Source organism: Phodopus roborovskii, unplaced genomic scaffold (assembly GCF_943737965.1).
Source record: "Phodopus roborovskii unplaced genomic scaffold, PHOROB, whole genome shotgun sequence".
Taxonomy (NCBI): Eukaryota; Metazoa; Chordata; class Mammalia; order Rodentia; family Cricetidae; genus Phodopus; species Phodopus roborovskii.
The window spans coordinates 3,873,224-3,891,417 of record NW_026126461.1 but is presented as its reverse complement, the minus strand read 5'-3'; the positions used below and the strand labels follow the sequence as shown (position 1 = coordinate 3,891,417).

Sequence of the window (18,194 nt, the reverse complement as noted above, 5' to 3'; positions counted from 1 at the left end):
CTGACCAGGCCTCCCCAGCTATCCCCAACACAATAAAACACCGCAAAGCCAAATGGTACAGGGAAGTCAATTCACTATCAGAACTTGCCTCATGCCATATGTGCATGGTATCCCTGGAATCAAGATCACATGACCCTTGGAAGTGTTGCCGGGAGGTACCCCACCAAAGCTGAATGGGAACTTACTTGAAGATCCACGTACAAGGGAGTGGAAGGTTTTGTAAGTGTAAAGTTCATCTTTTGTGGTATTTGGGCTTCCTGCACCCATCACCCTTGAAGGACTAAAATCTCAGAAGTGAGATCCTGATCCCCCATAAGTACCTGGGGGTCTCCATGCTGCTCTTTCTATGGATATTCCCACTCCATCCCTCCCCTCCCATCCCATTCTACCCCATGCAAGTCCATAGATTTTCGATTTCTCCTAAGCTCTGAGGCACTTAGAGCTTAGATGAGTGTCTCTGCGACCCACCAGTTACAGAGTGACCCCAGGGATAAACGCAGAAGTTAGAATTCCCTAGTCCTAGTAAAGAAACCAGACTTCTACAGCTACTTCCAAGAAAGGCCCAAGAAGCCGCAGGTGCTATCACTTTAAACTTCTTGACTCTCTGACAGTTGTGAGCACAAGTTACAGGGGTGGGTCTCCCCGGTTTGCTGGAGTGGGCACTTGCATGAGGCTCATCATTGAGTAGTGGTTAAGTTTTTGTTCCTTGGTGCTAAGGGCTTTGACAGCCATCATTCTTCATTTTCAGAAAACCCAGAGTTTATGCATCAACCCAGATGGAGTATGTCTACACATTAGCAGGCAGCACTAACAAATGTTGCCTCACATCCCTGGGACATCTGCCCTACCTGTGCAAGGATGGGGGTGCAGAGAGGTGTGGTTCCAGGGAAGAGCACTGAGGAAGCAAAAGCTGCTCTTCTTCTGATAGCTGGGACACGCCCGCTACACCATCCTAAAGTGCAAGTGTCACGGGTCCCTAAGGCACCAAGTGGCTTTCACACTTTGGGATGGAGGCTGGTATTTTGGAAGAGCTATCTTTCACAAAGGTAGCCAAAAGAGTGGATTCCAAGTGTTGTGGTTAGGATTCCCACTGCTATGAGGACAGGGTTTATTTCAGCTTAAAATTCCAGGGAGCAGTCCGTTGCTGAGGGAAGTCAGGACAAGAACTCAAGGCAGGAACCTGGAGGCAGGAACTAACGCAGAGCGATGGAAGGATGCTGCTTACCAGCTTGCTCTCCCTGGTTTGTTCAGCCTGCTTTCTTACAGCACCCAGGACCACCGGCCCTGAGATGGCACCGCCCACAGTGAACTGGGTTCTCCCCTATTAAATCATCAATCAAGAAAATGCACCACAGCCTTGCCCGCAGCCAGTCTAATGGGGCATTTATTCAAGTGAGTTTCCTTCTTCCAAAATGACTCCTAGATCATGTCAAGTCGACATAAAACTAGCCAGCACACCAAGTGACAGAATTCCCTGGCCTTTGGTGTCCACATTTAAGAGAAATCAAGTTGTCTTGGCTTCCCTTTTCCTACCAAGTTCTGTGCCATATTCAGCTGCTTGCATGATCTTCCTTCCACCTCTTTTGTGCTCACAGACGTAGAATGGGCAGACTATCCTTTTCATGTCAAGGGATGACCCATTCCCTTGAGCACATTCTGTAGCCCTTTATTCTTCATTCTCCCATAGTGCCTCAGGAGCTGCAGAAGCCCAAGGTCAGACCTGGAGTGTCAACAGCAAGCTTCTATCACTAGGTCTCATATCCCAGGGGGACAAAGAAGGAGGTTTGTAGAAATAGAGAGCTCTGTCACTGAGCCACCCCGGAGATGGAGGTGTCACCTGCGCCCTGGAGACATCAGACTCGATACATGTGTCAAGAACCTTATGGGGGCGGTATAGGAGAGCCCCTTGGTGCAAAGTCACAGGCCAGCAAGCTTTTTCTGTGTCCTCTCCTCATCTCAGAGAGGGAGGAGACAGCTAGATGGCTACCCTGTGGCACGGTGATAACAAAGTAGAAAGTAACAAGTAGTCTCACCAGCATCTCCCCAGGGTCCCTCATGGCAGCAGGAGCCCCTAGATAGGACTGACACAGGAGGCGTGCCTGAGGACCAAGCAGAAAGGGCATGGCAGACAGCATTAAGGACAGACTACCACCAAAGACCCCCATCCGTTGTAGCAAAGTACAGCCACCTGTGACTTTAACAGTGTTCTAGAGAAGGACAGAAGGTCTCCCTGGGGCTCAAAGCTGCAGGTGAGTTGAGTTATGTGGAATATTTCCACTGAGCTGAAGACTCTAGTTTGAGTTCCGCTCTGCCGGTTCTACTCCCCCCTCCCGCTCCCCCCTCCGCTCCCCCCTCCGCTCCCCCCTTCCACTCCCCCCTTCCACTCCCCCCTTCCACTCCCCCCTTCCACTCCCCCCTTCCACTCCCCTACTTCCCCTTGAGTTCGCTTCTTAGTTTGTTTCTGCCCATTTGAACCACATGAACCCTCAGAGCAGACTTGAGGTCCCTGATTATTACCACACTGGGAGGTAATTTTCCCTGACTTTACATGGCCATTTTTCTTATTCTCCCTTGTCACTGATTTTGCTTGTTGTTAGCCTATTATCTCATTGTCTATATTGTTGCTATCTAAGCAGAATGTTCTTTGGATCAAGGCCAATAGTTCAAGCACCGAAGAATGTAGGTGTGCAACCAGCGGGTATTAACACAAGCTACAGCCCTAACGTAAAACTTTCAGGCATGAGGCCCTTCGCAGGGTATAGGTGTCCTGCAGCTGACATGGTCCATGTGCCCCCTGGGGACCTCTAAGGCCATTGGCTGTGAATGGGGGAAAGCCCATGGTACACAGGGGCTTTCCTACAGAAGGGCAGTCACAGGCTCTCCAGATCAGTGCTTTTGACTTTGGTCTATCTGAGCATGGATTCACAGCCCCCATGCAACTTATCCTCAGAGCTGGAGCAGGTTTAAGAGCAGCTTTGGCAGCCAGCCTAGCTCTTAGCTCCTGCCTAGAACATTTGCCTGTTGACACATCTGGTGTTCCCTTAGTTCCATGGAGAACTGGTAAGGGCTGGAGACCCCATTTCAAAAGAACACTTTCAAACACTTCATAGCATAAATTAATGCAGAGGCTAGGAACCCACTGCCTGTATTCCCTGGCCTGGGGTGGGGGTTCAAAGACTTTTTTTTTTTTTTTTTTTTTTTTGAGATAGAGACTTGCTATATAGTCCTGTCTGTCCTAGAGCTCACTATGTAGATCAGGTTGGCCCTGGCCTTGACCTCACTGAGATCCACCTGCCTTAGCCTCCAGAGTGCTGGAATTAAAGGTGTTTGTGATTGGCAAGTCACAGAGCATCTATCAATCACTGTCTCATCCAGTAGGAACAAGGGGAAAGCAGCACTGAATCCCATGTCCTCAGCATGGAGATCTAATGGACATGTGGCTGCAGAATATGGCGGCATTAAGATGAGGACATGAGTTCCTGGGTGGCGGACAGCGGGCAATACATCTTTCACAGCAAGTTCTACCCAACAGCCATTGATCTGCACCTACCCTTGCCTTCTTCATCCTCCCCCTAACTCACCACTGCCTGAAAGTGGTCCTTCAGGGAGAAAGCAACAGTGCTCACCCCGACCAGATGCTCCCATTACACCGATCCATCCACCAGAGCCCCAACAGTAAATGCACCAAGCCCCACAGCTGGGCTTTGTGGCCTTTCTCTCTCACTGAACATTTTTCTTGCATGTGTCTGCCTATAGCCACTCCTTAGTAGCATGCATGCCATCCAAAGCCCACGCACGCTTTCAAAACAGAGACACAGATGCAGTTTTAGGAAACAAAAATCTTTATTAAAAAAATAACTTACAAATGGAGAGAACACCCTGTTCCCTTTGTTCACGGGTTTGCAGCCAGAAACATAACTCTACAATACGGTTCATGTCACAAACTGCATTATTGGGCAGTTTTTGTTCCATATCCTGTGCCGGCACAAAACACCACACAGATATAAAACTATTGTAAATAAAACATTTCAGCCAAGACTGGCATAAATTTATATATTTTATATATATATATATATAAAATTTCAAATCAGCTAACAATTAATGTCATCCTTAGTCAAAACTCAAGTCCAACTAATCTGAGGCCTACGTGGTCTGAATACAACAGCATTAACCTCCCATACAATATTTAAAATATATTTAACTTTCAAATACATTTATAAGGTATATCCATAGTGAGAAAATAAAGTCTTAAAACTTAAATACAAAAGCCACCAGGTAAAAACTTGAGGAGACACAGAAGGTTCTATTGTACAGATGTCCATGAGCCTGTCCTGATGCTGGCTTTTATACACAGCTCTGGCTGCACAGCACAGCCCTGCCTGCTGCAAGCTGCCAGGGTGTGTGTCCAGGTGACAGCCATCTTGACTGGAGAAGGAGAGACAGTCATACACCTTCTCCTCTTCATACCACTCAAGCAACCGGACCCAAAACTACATGGCTTTCTTGTAGAAACCACAGGGCCCAGCGCCCCACTTGCAACATGCCTATGTCCCCACACCTCTGCAGAGTGATCACTTGGTGTTCTGTTCCAGGGCGGAATACTCTGTCTCTGACACTCGGGAGGCATCGATGAGCTTGGTGAGGCCAGTCTTGGCTGAGTACTTGAAGATGAAGGCCTTCATCAGCTCATACCTGTAGTTGCGGTTGATGAAGCTGTAGAGCACCGGGTTGACACAGCAGTGCACCAGAGACAGGCACTGGGTGACATGCAACGCCGTGAAGAGCACATTCTCCAGCTGGCAGGTGAATGGGATGTAGTGCAAGATGGAGAAGATGTCCAGAAGAACCACAGCGTGGTATGGCAACCAGCACACCAGGAAGACCACCACATAGGAGAAGATGATCTTCCGGCTGCTGTGCTTCTCCTGGTCACCGGATGCTGACATGGCTCTGGCAAGCAGGAAGTAGAAGATAGCAATGATGGTGAATGGAATAGCAAAGCCCAAGATGACAGAGACCAGCTCCATGCCTATCAGCCACTCCTTGATACTGTGCTCGGGATAGAAGGACCTGCAGTAGGTCTCGTTGTTAGAAGCAGATGTGACTGTCTTCAGGTAGTAGGTATCAGGCAGGGACACAAAGAAGGCCAGCAGCCACACCAAGATGCAGACAACTCGGCGTGCCATCTTCTTCTTATAGCTAGAGGTGCTGGTGAAGTAGGTGATGGAGAGATAGCGGTCCACGCTCATGCATGCAAGGAAGAAGATGCTCCCGAAAAGGTTGATGGAGAAGATGAGGTGTGTGACCTTGCACGTGAGCTCACCCATGGGCCATTGGTTATGCTGCACGAGACTGACCACCCAGACGGGGATGGTGATAACGACCCACAGGTCTGCAATGGCCAGGTTCAAGATGTAGCAGTGCGTGTCATAGCCTGTGGTCTTGGCCTGGATGTTTACCCAGACCACCACGGAGTTGGCAATCATGCCAATCACGAAGATGAAAATGTAGATGAAGGAGAGTGTGTACAGTAGCACGCTCTTGTTGGGCATGGCGGGACACTGCACCGTGTCCACCACAATGCAGTCGCTGCTGTTGCATGGCCAGTTGATGTCGGAGTAGTTCCCAGGCTCTGCGTAGTCAAACAGATGCACATCCATGGTCTGGAGGAGAGCCACCAAATGACCTACAGCAAAGGAAGCTGGACAAAGAGACAAGATCATTTCACTAGGAAAACCTTAGGTCTCAGTCAAAACACTCTTCTGGGGCCCTGAGAATGTCCATCTGTTCACAAAGAAAGGAGGAAAGGAAACAACTATCATAGACTGCAAGAAACAAAATCTCTCTCACACACACATACACAGACACTGGCTACAGCTACATAATGGGGAGAAAGGCTGTGCTTGTTTTCTGTGTCTTTCCATGACTGTGTTATCAAGGCATCAGCTTGGCAGTGTCCTGGGTGTGAAATCAACATGATACAGGGGCCAAAGAAATGTCAGCCAGTAGAGCCCTAGACACAGCAAAAGCTGATGGCCTGCCTGTGCTCAGCAGGCACCCACAGAGCCATCCCCAAGAGTGGCAGGGTTGGTTTGCTCCTGGCATGAAAATTACAAGTGTGTTGCTTTGGTGTCTTAATGAAAGTGCTTTAAATCCTCTTCCAATTTGCATTTAAAATGGAGCTCTGTTTTTAGTCTTTTTGCAATATCCATCTGTTAACCTGGAGCGTCCCCGGATCCACTCCTGCCTTCCTCTGACAGTCATGAAGGCCACAGGAAACACAGCCGGCCTGTGTGGAATGTCCTGTCATCTGATTGTACCCCAAACTTGCAGACTCTGGGATTGCTGGGAGTTCTCAGCCAGGGGCAAGGAGCCAGTTGCCTCTGGCTCTCCGTCTTTGCCTGGGTTTCCATTTTTTGCTTGCTCAATTGACTCAAGAGTACTGTGTGCCAAGACACAAAGCACACAAACCACCAACCACCAACCACCTGCCGTAGCTCTGGAGGGCTGATGTCCCTGCTGACCTGCCTGACCAGAGGCCAACATTCTTAGCTGTCACCGTGTCACACCTAGTGAAGATGTGACCCCAGGGTAGCACTATGCCTGGGGTGGTTTCTCCACAGACACTGCAGGAACTGCCAGGAGCTGTCTTCTGTTACTCATCTGTTCATAGATCTGGGACAATTGACCGTGTCATCACAGCCAAACATTACTGCATGACCAGGACGAAGAGGCATCCAGTCACATGATGGCGCTTGTCAGTGGTGATAACTGAAAGAGAGCCAAGCTTGTCTTTCAGGTTCACTTGCGATGGACACCAGGTTACGCATGAGCTGCCATGAGGCAGTCAGTGGGTCAGTGCCCAGGTGGCTGACCCAAGGCATGAAAAAACCACCAAATCCAGGATTGGATGCACTTGGGATGGAATTATGGCTTCTCAACCATGTCTTAAACTGAGTTACCCACCTGTGTCTGCTACCCCAGGGCAGAGGGGAACAACACAGAATCTGGGAACCAAAAGATGATCTGTAAAACTTCACCCTCAGCACCTGCCAGGAGGAGAGGACATGGGACTCTCCTGCTGAAAGAGGCCAATTACCTCCTTTAGCAGAGCCTGACCTCACTAACTTGAGGTTGAATGCTGGCAATGTGCTCTTGGGAGCATTAAGTGCCTGGCAGAGAGGCAGTCAAGAGCTAGCAAGTGACAGCAAGACAGGGCGCTTTCTCCATTGAGACAATGGGAATGGAATCTTGAAAAGAAATGACTTTTGATGCCACCCAGGATCACCCCTCACCCCTAGCGCATAGCAGGCGATCCACTCTTGGATGCCAATTAAAGGAGACTGCCTGCAGGCTAAGGGGACTTCATTCCTAGCCACCTAATTAGGCTATTTCCTCAGCTGCTGATGGAAGATCTCCCTTCTGAATGGGAGCTTCATCCCCTCCAGGTTCATAGTGTCCCCATGGATGGAGAGGATGATGGTCCTCAGAGGTGTCCTGGCTGGTGGACCCAGAGCCCGTGCAGTTTAGAAGATGCTGGTTCTTCTGTCCTATGCCACAGTTCTAAGAACTACAGAAGAACAGCAGCTGTCAGAGCCGTGGAGAATACCTTCCAATGGATGGGTCCTCTGTGACCTGCTAGACTCTGGTAGGAGAGGCAGCCCCAGGTTGCTTAGAAGAAGGAACAAACAAGAATTGTGTCCTTCATGCTCCAGGGCAAAGATCTATTTTCTTTTATTCTAGTTCATTAAGAAAAGACATGTGGTGGCACTCATCTATAACCCCAGCCGGCACTCAGGGCATGGAAGCAAGAAGAGTTCAAGGTCAGCCTCCACTACATAAGAAATTGAAGGCCAGCCTAGTCTACAGGAGAGACAGTCTAGACAGAGCCTTCTCAGTCTGCTCTGACCCAGAATTTATAGACTGTATCAGGGATTGAATAAAAAGATAACAGTCCCAGGCCCACAAGCAAAAAGAAGGATAGCAATGGGTACCAGAAAGTGTTTGGTAGGTAGTGGTATGGGCCCTTCCTTGACCTGCTGGTCCAGCCTGTGGCTTCAGTCATGGAGGCTAAAACACAAAAGAAAAAAAGCTGGCCCTAAGCCTAGATGACTTGACCTTGGACCCTGAACCTGTCCTTCTCTCTCCGCATCAAGAGGCAGCCCCCGGCTCCCAACTCCCTTGCCTTCAGCGCCCAGGCATGCGTAGTACTGGCAGTGATCCGCGAAGGCCCCATGCAGCGCAGAAAACAGGAGAAGGTATCTGACGTCTACATTCCTCCACCATCCCTGTAGAATCAACCCTCTGGCTCTCATGTGCATTGGCTACTCTTGACTTTTCTGGGGTTCTAGAACAGCAGTCCTTTGGCTTCTGGTTTCTACCAGAAGGGTTAGCTAAAGCTGGTGACTCCTCTGGGCACTGTGACTACCAGTCACCTACAGTGGGCAGCACACACCCCAGCCATCTGAAGCCACAGCACCTCACCCTGACCACCCACCTTCCCCTGGCCCCTGATTGGATGTCTCCTCCCTGCTATAGAGGGCTCTTAAGAGACTAGGTCAAAGGCAGCAACCAGACCCTCTCTGCTTCAAACAGGCGACTGAAGGAAACAAAAGCAAAGATGTCAATGGGTCACCCACAGCCTGGTCTTTGTCATTTGGACGTCTTGCATGCATTAGGCTCTAGAAGCAAGACTCATTCTGGAAAGAGACGATAACAGGACAACCTATTCTCTGGGACAGCAAAAGCTACAAGCCACCTTGGTGTGGTATGTAGCCACAGCCCCTTTGCAAGACATCAAGTGCGTGCCCTCCTAACACTAGCAAAGGCTGCCCATCACCGAAGCAAAGAGCCCTCCTCCATCTCTTGCTTAATCATCAGCAAATGACCTTCAGCCTTCCTGAAGGAATGGCATCTGCCCACAGTCCTTGGACTCCAAAAGCTCTCAGAGCAATCTGAAAGTGAAGGCCAGTGAGAGAAAATGAGACTAATGACCTCCCAGAGAGCCCTGCATGGGGACCTGGACTCCCTCCAGTGGACACAGGGGACCCCTGGACAGTTCAGGAGGAACGGCTACATTCCACACAGATATGAATGGGCAGGAGTTGCATCCAGAATTAATGTCTCTTGGCCATCATGACAGGTCTGCTCATGCTGGTAACAAGGATCGCTGACAACCAAGGAGGCCAGGAAGAGGTTTCCCTATCCTGCCTCGCCCCCCACCGCTGGATCACCCACCGCTGGAATGCACCCTGGTTCCTCCCCTGCTGCCTTTAGGCCGAAGGTGGAGAGTGACTGGGAGTGCGGCCTGCGCGCAGTCTCATTTTTGTGCACTTGAAGCCTATCCCTGGGAAGCCAGGATGAGACCCACTTCAGATGCTTGCAGTGTGCCACATCTGGGTAGGGAGCAGAGCCTCGGAATGATAATCTTATTCTATGACTTTTCAAGTTCATGAGCCTCTTCTTGAGATACCTTCAAACACACAGCCTAGGTATTTGCTAAAGCGACATGTTTTCCAGCCAAAACTGCTGGCAGCATAAATGTTCAACAATGGCAGACTAGTTCAATAAAGCATGGTGTGTCTACTGTGTGGGATACAACAGCTATGGAGGGGGGAGGGAGAGAGAGAGGCTACTGTAAAGAACAAGGGCACTAAATGGTGTGCTGTTAAGCAAAAGGCAAGGAGAAGCAGATGCAATGCAGCCTGCAACACAATCCCATTGATGTCAGAGAAAAGGCAAATCATGAGTGTTTGATATGCAAATACACGCATAAAAAGACACAAAGATCTGCAATGGGGGGGGGGAATAAATAGAAGGCAAATGAGGAGGCAGCCTTGTCATTTTTACGCTAGAAAACGCCCAGATTGTTGGAAAGTTTACGTCAAAATTATGTAAATGCTAACAGGGAGGAATGAGCCACTGACTGTCAAAGGTTCCTGCTCCACTTTTCTGGACCGGGATTTGGGACCAGAGAGATTCATTGAAGCAAGAGCGTCTGCTTCCTCTTCCTGAGACTGGCTCTTTTAGTTCACCCAGTCTTCTCTGTTAGAGGCTTTGCCCATTATCCACACAAAGACAACACCCACATCTGTCCAGCGCTCCCACCGGCCCACAGCCTATCAAGTGATTCAGTCATGCCTCCCAGTCCGAGTGGCCCAAGAGTCCTCTTTGTGAAGTGGAGGACTTTCTCAGGGTGATGCCTCTCGCTTCTAAGGTTCACTGCTCTCCATAAAATGTCCTGGATCACACCCAGCTGCTGCAAGCAGCCTGCGGTATCCAGCTGTTTTCAAATGGCTCGCCTAAGCTCCCTAGCATGCTGGGACAGCACCAGAATTAGAAGCATCCAAATTTAGAGTCTCCATGGGGTGGTGGTTTGGGCTGCAATCCATATGTCCTTATCCCCAGAAAGATCCTTCAGGAGAGCGCCAAGTGTGTTCAGGTGTCTGGCTAAGGTTCACCAAACTGCCTCAACGTGTTCGCCATATCCCTTGGAGAGCAGAAGCCCCTCCGTCCCACCCCTCCCATCCATGAGATGTGTACTCATGGAAAAGCTCTCTACACTGTTGCCCTCTACGTCTCCTCCCCGCCTTGTCACATTCACCTTTGTCCAACTGATGGGGCAACGTGACCTGCCAAAGTAGCCTGGGCACTGAGCTGTAGTCCTTTTCCAGCTGACTCGGCTGATCTCTTCTGAGGCACTGCTCTGGGCAGGTGACGATGTCAAACCAGGACCACCTCCCCACCCCCATGTACCCACCATCTAAATAAGGCCATCAGGGAGGCACAAACGTTTGTCACCTGCCCAGGCATGGGTGCCACCTTCGTAGTAAGGTGGGGAACCGGGAAGTCGCAGAGGCATTGCTGAGAGGTGAGTCACTGTCCGTGGAGGACAGCAGAGATCGGAGGTGTGCCTTGACCTACGGCCAAGGAAGTCTGGCCTTTGTCTCTGCCAGCACAGGTTTGGAGAAAGGCCATGGCTTTAGGACAGAGAGGGTTTAAAGACAGAAGTGCCACATAGCCCAGGATTCCCCCCAGGAAAAAGACTTGCTGCCCCACAAAAGTCATATAAGATAATGGGGTCCCAGCCCCAAGGACCCAGACCTTGGTAAGAAGCAAGAGGCCCTCGGGTCCTATCAGACCACTGCCTCCACTTGCTTTACAGATTTTCTGCAACCTGTGACCCGTGTCCCACATGGAACTTCCTAGAGAAATTCAAGCCAGGATGTGACATCTGTCCAGCCTTCTTCGCCATCTACACTTCTGGGAACAGCTCAGGACAGATGACAAGATGGACAGATGAAAACAGAGGGGTACACACACCACAGCTTGTCCAGCTTGTCCACTCTCCAAGTCCAAAGAGCTGGGCTCAGCAGCTCCCACTTGAGTCCTGAGCTGCAGGCACAATGTTTCTCTTTGGCTGTGACAGTCTACACCCAGTGTGATGCTGAAGCAGAAGAATCTGGCCACCAGGGAGGTGATGGCTACAGTGTTGCTGATTAATCAAATCCCCGGGTGAAGTCTACTGGAAACCCACACCCAACCCAGCTCTCCATGGCCAAAAACTAGTCTTTAGTGCAGAAAAGAACTCTATGTATCCCCCAGCACCAGATCAATGGGAAACAATGCTCTCTTGACCACAAACTTACTGTGGCCCTGAGTGACCTTACTTCATATAAGTAAGGAACTGCTTTGAATTATTTGAGAATTCAAAAAATAATAAATACAGAGAGAAAAATCCACACCCTGATTCTGATACAGGCCACCTATCCCCAGGGTTCTTGGCTGAACTTCCCACCAACAAACATATGAGACAGCCTCCTGCACTATGAGTACTCAGAGAGACATAATGAATGTCCTAACCAGAAACCGGATCAGAGCCATTGTGTTCAGTAGCCCAAGGGAGCAGAGCTTGCATGTAGTGGAGAGATCTAGCTGTCCCTGTACCACACAAAGGCTGCCAGCTGGCAGGATATAGCCAGAGCCTGCATTCCCACCAGCTTAGGACCAGGGCAAGACAATGGGAGGTCCCGGGTTCCCAAGACCATGCTACGAAAGCTTACGCTCTTCCTATATACCACCCTCTCGAGTGTCAGAGCCAACAGGAAAACTAGAAGACCCAGTGGACACAGGCAGCTTCCCATGCTGCCCAGAGCTCCACCTACAGCAGTCACCTGAGATAGCCTCCATCTCTCCCAGATATGGGCTAGAGAACAAAACACTGTCTGCATCTACCCTACTTATTCTCTGCAAAACTGTCACCGTCACATTCCACAACCCCTGGGATGGGTTCATAATAAATAAATGAATAAGTAAATAAATAAATAGTGGAGTTTGGGGGAGGGCAGCCTAGCTGTCCCCTTCTTAAACATTTTAAAGTGAGTAGATTCTTAGCAAGAAAAGCATCAACTATTTCCTGCAGAAAATGCCCTTGCCTGCCACCTGGTCCCATCTGTTTATTTTAGGCTGTTTGCTTTCATTGTAATGGAAGATAGGTGTCCCAGTTCCTGGAAACACTGAAGACACTCATCACTACACATGACTGTCAATTTCATCTAAACACAGATTTCAGTTACAAGACTTTTTATTTATTGATTTAGTTTGAGGCATGGTGTGGATTCTGTGTAACCCAAGCTGGCCTCAGACTCACTGCAATCCTCCTGCCTCACTCCATAGAGTGCTGGAATTGCAGGCATGCACCAACCTAACAAGCAATAACAAGCATTTTAATACCCTGCCTGTCCTTAAGAACCCCTGGGTTGCTTGGTTTAAAAGTATGAATGCCTTCAGGCCTAAATTCCATTCTGTTTGTTACAAAACCTATGAGAAAAAAATTAAAATTCTGAAATCTCAGAGGCCCTTTCCTCCTTCTTCAATGACTCTTAAAGTTTAGAAAGTAGTGTCTCTTTAGCCTCAGCCCTGAATAACTTCAACCAACTTCCCTATGTGGATTTGAAAATCAGAGCGCTTTGCCTCAAATCCTCACACAAAAAGCCACTGTTCTGATTAAGCAGGGTGTTTCGTGGGTTTTTCCCCCCATCTAGAAAGCCTATCCTTGGCCAGCTCTGGGCCTGATTAGAAATCATAATACCTTCTCAGCTCCCTAAGGACTTGCTATTAACACTGGATAAGCTAACCTCCAAAGTCCTGACTCGGTTAAGCACAAACATGGTGCCCTGTAACTTTCTGCAAACTTAAAGTGTGTGTGTGTGTGTGACTGCACTGCGCATAGCCCTTTAAGAACAAACTGGAGGAGCAGAGCGCAACAGGCAGCAGGCAAGCAGCCGGCTTCCCCTGTTTTTACACCTCTCCTGGAAGACAGCTCCCTCCTGCCCCTGCTGCCTCCTGGAGGCAGTGGCTGAGCTCAACCACAAAGAAACACTAAGTGTTTACTGCTTGGACTGGGGAAATTTAGAGCAAAAATGTTTCCATTCCAAATCTTGTTGAGGAGCTCCGGGTAGCAGCAGAGTTTTCCCTCAATCCCAGGCAAGCTCCTATTCTGATGTGAGAAAGACCAGGGCTTTCTCCATTTAAAATTTGCAACGAGACACGCACAAAAAAACAGAACCCGGGCTCTCTATTCTGGACCTACCCATTTGAGCTCCACATTCTCCTGAACTAAATACACACAACGCCAGCATGTGCTCTTTCAAAGAAAAACAGAAAGTTTCCACACTGACACAGGGCAGACTGAGGTCTCTCTGGGGATGCCACTCCCTCTGGACACCTTTAAAAGATGCAAAAGATGCTAGCTCCCATTCCACTTTGGAGACATTAATTAATCTTCTTGTGAGCAAATGAATGGAGAGACACACACAGAGAGAAAGAAACAGAAGGAGGAAGAGACAGCCAGTCTGCCTTTCACGGTGCCTTAGTCTCCTAGCTGCTAGCAGCAGCCAGGAGATTTGGCTGACCACTGGCCCCTGAACTCACTTTGTAGTCCTCACCCCCCAGGCATCCTGTGAACCTTTATGCACCCTAACAAAACTCCCAACACTCACAGTTGTCTTGGAGAGTAGATTTACTCATAAAATACTAAGCTCTCTCTCTCTCTCTCTCTCTCTCTCTCTCTCTCTCTCTCTCTCTGTGTGTGTGTGTGTGTGTGTGTGTGTGTGTGTGTGTGTGTGTGTTTTCCCCCCAATTGAAGTTGGGCAATACTTTCTCAAAATGAGATTAGCAGGAATGTAATGAAGAGATAAAATGAGCTGTAGCTAACATTCACACTTAGAACTTCCAGCAGGCAGGAGCTGAGAATTTCCCCCCACAGCACCAAGTTTAAACATCTTTCACTCAGACACACTTAACTCTGTTGTCTGGTTTACTAGAGGACACCTCTGAACATAGCACACGCCTTTCTGAAAGTATGTTTTTGTTTTTACAGCCAGTTCTATGTACTTCCAATCTGATAATCCTAAACGGAGCAGGTAAACAGCTCACTCCTCAACCATCTTCCGGCAAGCTGAATGGGACAGTCCCCATTCTCTCCAAAGTTTCTCTGCCTCCTGGAACTCCAGTACTCACAGAGCAACAAATCAGAGTTCAGTAGCAAACAAAGTCCACACGGAGATTTCCCTCCACCGGTGACTGAACCAGGATCCCCAAAATCAGGAATACTTTGCAATGCAGCATGCAATCACCCTGAGTTTTCAAAGCCAGACATGCTGGCTTAAAAGCCCCCAGCTCAGGGATCCAAGAGTTCTTTGAAAAAGCCCAGTTCCCGTAAGAACAGGAGCCCGGCCCCTTGCTGTCGTTGCTTAGCAAAGCTGGCGAAGCATGGCTTTCTTACCTCAGGACTGCCTGGGCTGTGGTTTGCCTTCCTGGCTGTGAGCGCTGCAGGCTCCTTCAGCGCTGAGCAGTTTGTAGCAACTGAGATCTCTCAAGCTCCGGACTTGCCTTTTATATACACTGCGGGAAGGCGCCTCTAGGTGGCAGTTTTGCAACCCTCATCTCTCCCCTCCTCCCTCCCAACACAGCGCAGGCAGGCACGCTTGTACAGGCGCACACGCCCTCCTGTAACCCTCTCTGGGTTGTTGTTTTCTGCACAAACACATTCTTGGGAGCCTTCAGCCTCCCTTCCTTTACAAAGTCTAGACCCCATGGTGTTAATGTCAGCAGAAGAAAAACCAAAAGAGGTCCTAGTGCTTTGCAAAATGATCAAACATTGATCTGGTCTCAGGTATATCTTTAATAATCTGATGAGCACCAGGGGTTCCTTTGAATTCCTGTAGCTTCGGGGAAGACTTTGTTCCCAAGACAAATTACTCTGAACTTCTGAACTTCGGTGTGGATTTGTCAAGCTTGCCCTTTCTTTGTCGATGTCTTAAACAGAAGTCACACTTTGGAAAGGGAACAATTAATCGGCCCTGGACCGCATCGTCCAGAAGTGGGGGAAAGTGCCTTTAGACTGGATTTTACTGGAACTCTTCTTACACAAAGCCCTTGAGACCCTATCAAGACAGTGTTCTACAGCGCGGCGCAGTGCCAGTCACTGATAAGGTTTTGTCACAGGTGAGGTAGCAACCCTTGATCGCCATGGTGAGGTTAGCAAATCTCCTTATCGCCATCATCGTTATCAAAATCTACATTCTTATCTGGGTGCTCATTGTTAAGATTCCGTTTATAAATGTGTCCATTGCAATGCCCCATTTAGTAAAATCAAGCATGAAATGACCCGGACTTTTACTTTTAAAGTCGAGTCACTGTGACGCCTCCCCCAGCGACCCCCACCCTCCAAGTGCCGGCTACCACCCTGCTCTCCGGTTCTCCCGGACTTCTGAAGAGCGGTCACCACCGTGACCAGCGTGGAGGGACCAGCTGCAAGCACTTTCTCCGGCCGGCGCTGAGCCACTGTAGGCAGAGACCGGAGGCTTAGGGGTCAGAGTCTCACGTAGGCAAAAGAGCATCGGTCTGAAGAAAAACCTTAACAAAGGCAACGGTTTGTTTAAACAGCCTTGTACTTTACTCCAGGCGGGGCAGATCTTGCTCAGTGGGCTCCTGAGGAGCACACCTGCTTTCCGGGCTGGAGGGGGGGGGGTTCTAAGTCTGTAAGGAGTTCTGTGAGATATGGGTTGGGGGGGGGGGGTCAAGCGGCCTCCAGGGGTGTTGTAGCCTCACTGCAGGGAAGTGGTCCTGAGGCCTGGGGGCGGGGTCAGCGGCCCGGGGGTGTGGTCTGTGGTCTCAAGGGTGTATCTGGATCTGGCTAGAGAGAGGGCGGTTCTGTGGCCACAAAGACCAGTCTGTGGTCCCAGGGGGAGGGAGGCTTGAGTCAACAGGGAGGGTCTGCATGCATAAGGAGTGCCCTACAGTTTCTGGCAGGGATGTCTGAGGCCTCAGGGGCAGAGAGGGATCTGGTGCCTCGGGGGCGGCTTGGTCATCCTGCTCATGCTGCCCCAGGCCTTCTAGCTTCCATTCACTAACTACCGGGTGTGATTTGCCGGGTAGCAGTCCTCCCTAGCTTCAGAGTGAGATGCCAAAGCGCCTGCGCGCAGCTGCACGCCCAGACTCAGGCCAACCCCTCCTCAGGGAAAGCTCTTAGCTGCCTTTGTCCAGAGCTCAGCGCTGTCTTGGAGCAAAGCAGAGACCTGCCCTCGTGCGGCCAGCCCAGGACGTCCACAAGCGGGGACCGCTCGACTTCGCACCTCGCGGACATGGACCACAGAGGATTGGACTCTCCCTACAAGGAGTGCGCTGGCTACAGCAGAACCACACCGATCAAATCATGCACTTGCCAAAGAGGAAGACACAAAGTAATTTCTAAAAGGGCAATAAGTATACTCCCAGCCTGAGCACTCCAGATGGTTCTGCCTCTTGCTGGAGCGCCCTGCCTCCGAGTTCCTGGAGCCTCATCTTGTCTCAACAACAGGGGTGTGGGTGGGCAAGATAGAGCAGAGGGTAGAATTGCTGGGGGCCAGACCTGATGATCTGAATTGGGTTTCGAGGACCTAAATGACAGAAAGAGAGAACTAATTCCCAAAGTTGTCCTCAAACCTCCATGTGTTCCCCTCCCCCCTCCCTCCCTCCCTCCCTCCCTCCCTCCCTCTCTCTCTCTCTCTCTCTCTCTCTCTCTCTCTCTCTCTCTCTCTGTGTGTGTGTGAGTGTGTGTGTGCGTGTGTGAGTGTGTGTGTGTGTAAGAAACAAAGATTAACATGCAGTGCTCTCCAAGAAAATAAGTTCAATAGCCAAAGGCATAGGCCATACCCTTGAAACCGTTTATGTCCCCCAGCTCTAGACAGGGCTGTCTATTTGGCTGAGAAGCTCCATAAGGACCTATTTAATGCCTCCCTGTTTCGGCCAGGAACCTGTTTGATGGTTCACAATAGAACAAAGCAGGTACAGAGCATTGCCGCAGCTGCCCAGAGCTCTGCTCCTGGATGCTACAAGTCCTTGGATGCTGAGTGAGAAGTATCAGGGGTCTCCCACTCAGCTCCACTCAGAAGCTGTGCCCTCTGGATCCCATTCTTATGTTAACATGCCGTCCCCTCCTGTCTGAAGCCTCCCTATTCAAACCACCACCCCTTGAAGAGCCAGGGCTGTAACAGGCTAGACCCTATTCTCAGCCTTCAGACTCTGGCTGTGACAGACTAGAATCCTCTCAGCCTGTAGACTACGGCAGTGACAGGCTAGACCCGGCTCTCAGTCTGCAGAGTAGAATAGAAATGTTTAGTTGCTGTGAATATGTCCGGAGACCTTCAAGCAGCTGGCCTGGGGACAAAGCATTGCAATGTCCTTGCATTGCAACCCAGGAAGAGGCGTCATCCTCCAGTGGCCAGGCAGAACAGGGGTGCTTCCTGCTGGACAGGACATCCCTCTGAATTACTGCAATACCAGATCCCTTCCTTAGAGACTAGGTCAGTACCCCATCCTCCAAAGGATGTTCCAGCTGGATGGTCCAAGCAGCTCTCCATCTTGGAACTGCCTCTTGTATCAACTCTGAAGGTGACTGCGTCTTTTTGCTACAGGTTGACTGCCAATCTGTAGCAAATGGACCTTCTGTTCTTGCCGTGTGCCAGTCAGGATTTCAAGGAGCAGGTGCCATCTCAGGGTACCCAAGAGGGACTTATGGACAGGCCACCCCTCCTCCTCCCACTTCTGTAACAGCCCACTCTCTGGTGACATGAAGCTCTTTAAGGAATATAGGAGTTTGTTAGCTAATGCTAGTGACACAAACACTTGGGGGCTGTTTAGAAATGACCCTT

At 49.8% G+C, this 18,194-nt stretch overlaps 1 protein-coding gene across 1 annotated transcript; it reads right to left on the bottom strand.

Moving 5' to 3' along the window:
- Positions 1–3,824: 3,824 nt before the first annotated feature.
- On the bottom strand, positions 3,825–14,893 carry Ackr3 (atypical chemokine receptor 3). Its single transcript, XM_051190773.1, has 2 exons — positions 14,786–14,893; positions 3,825–5,701 (listed from the first exon to the last, which is right to left on the bottom strand). Exon 2 carries the CDS (start codon positions 5,658–5,660, stop codon positions 4,572–4,574), a length of 1,089 nt encoding a protein of 362 aa, XP_051046730.1. The 5' UTR covers positions 5,661–5,701; positions 14,786–14,893; the 3' UTR covers positions 3,825–4,571.
- Positions 14,894–18,194: the final 3,301 nt, after the last annotated feature.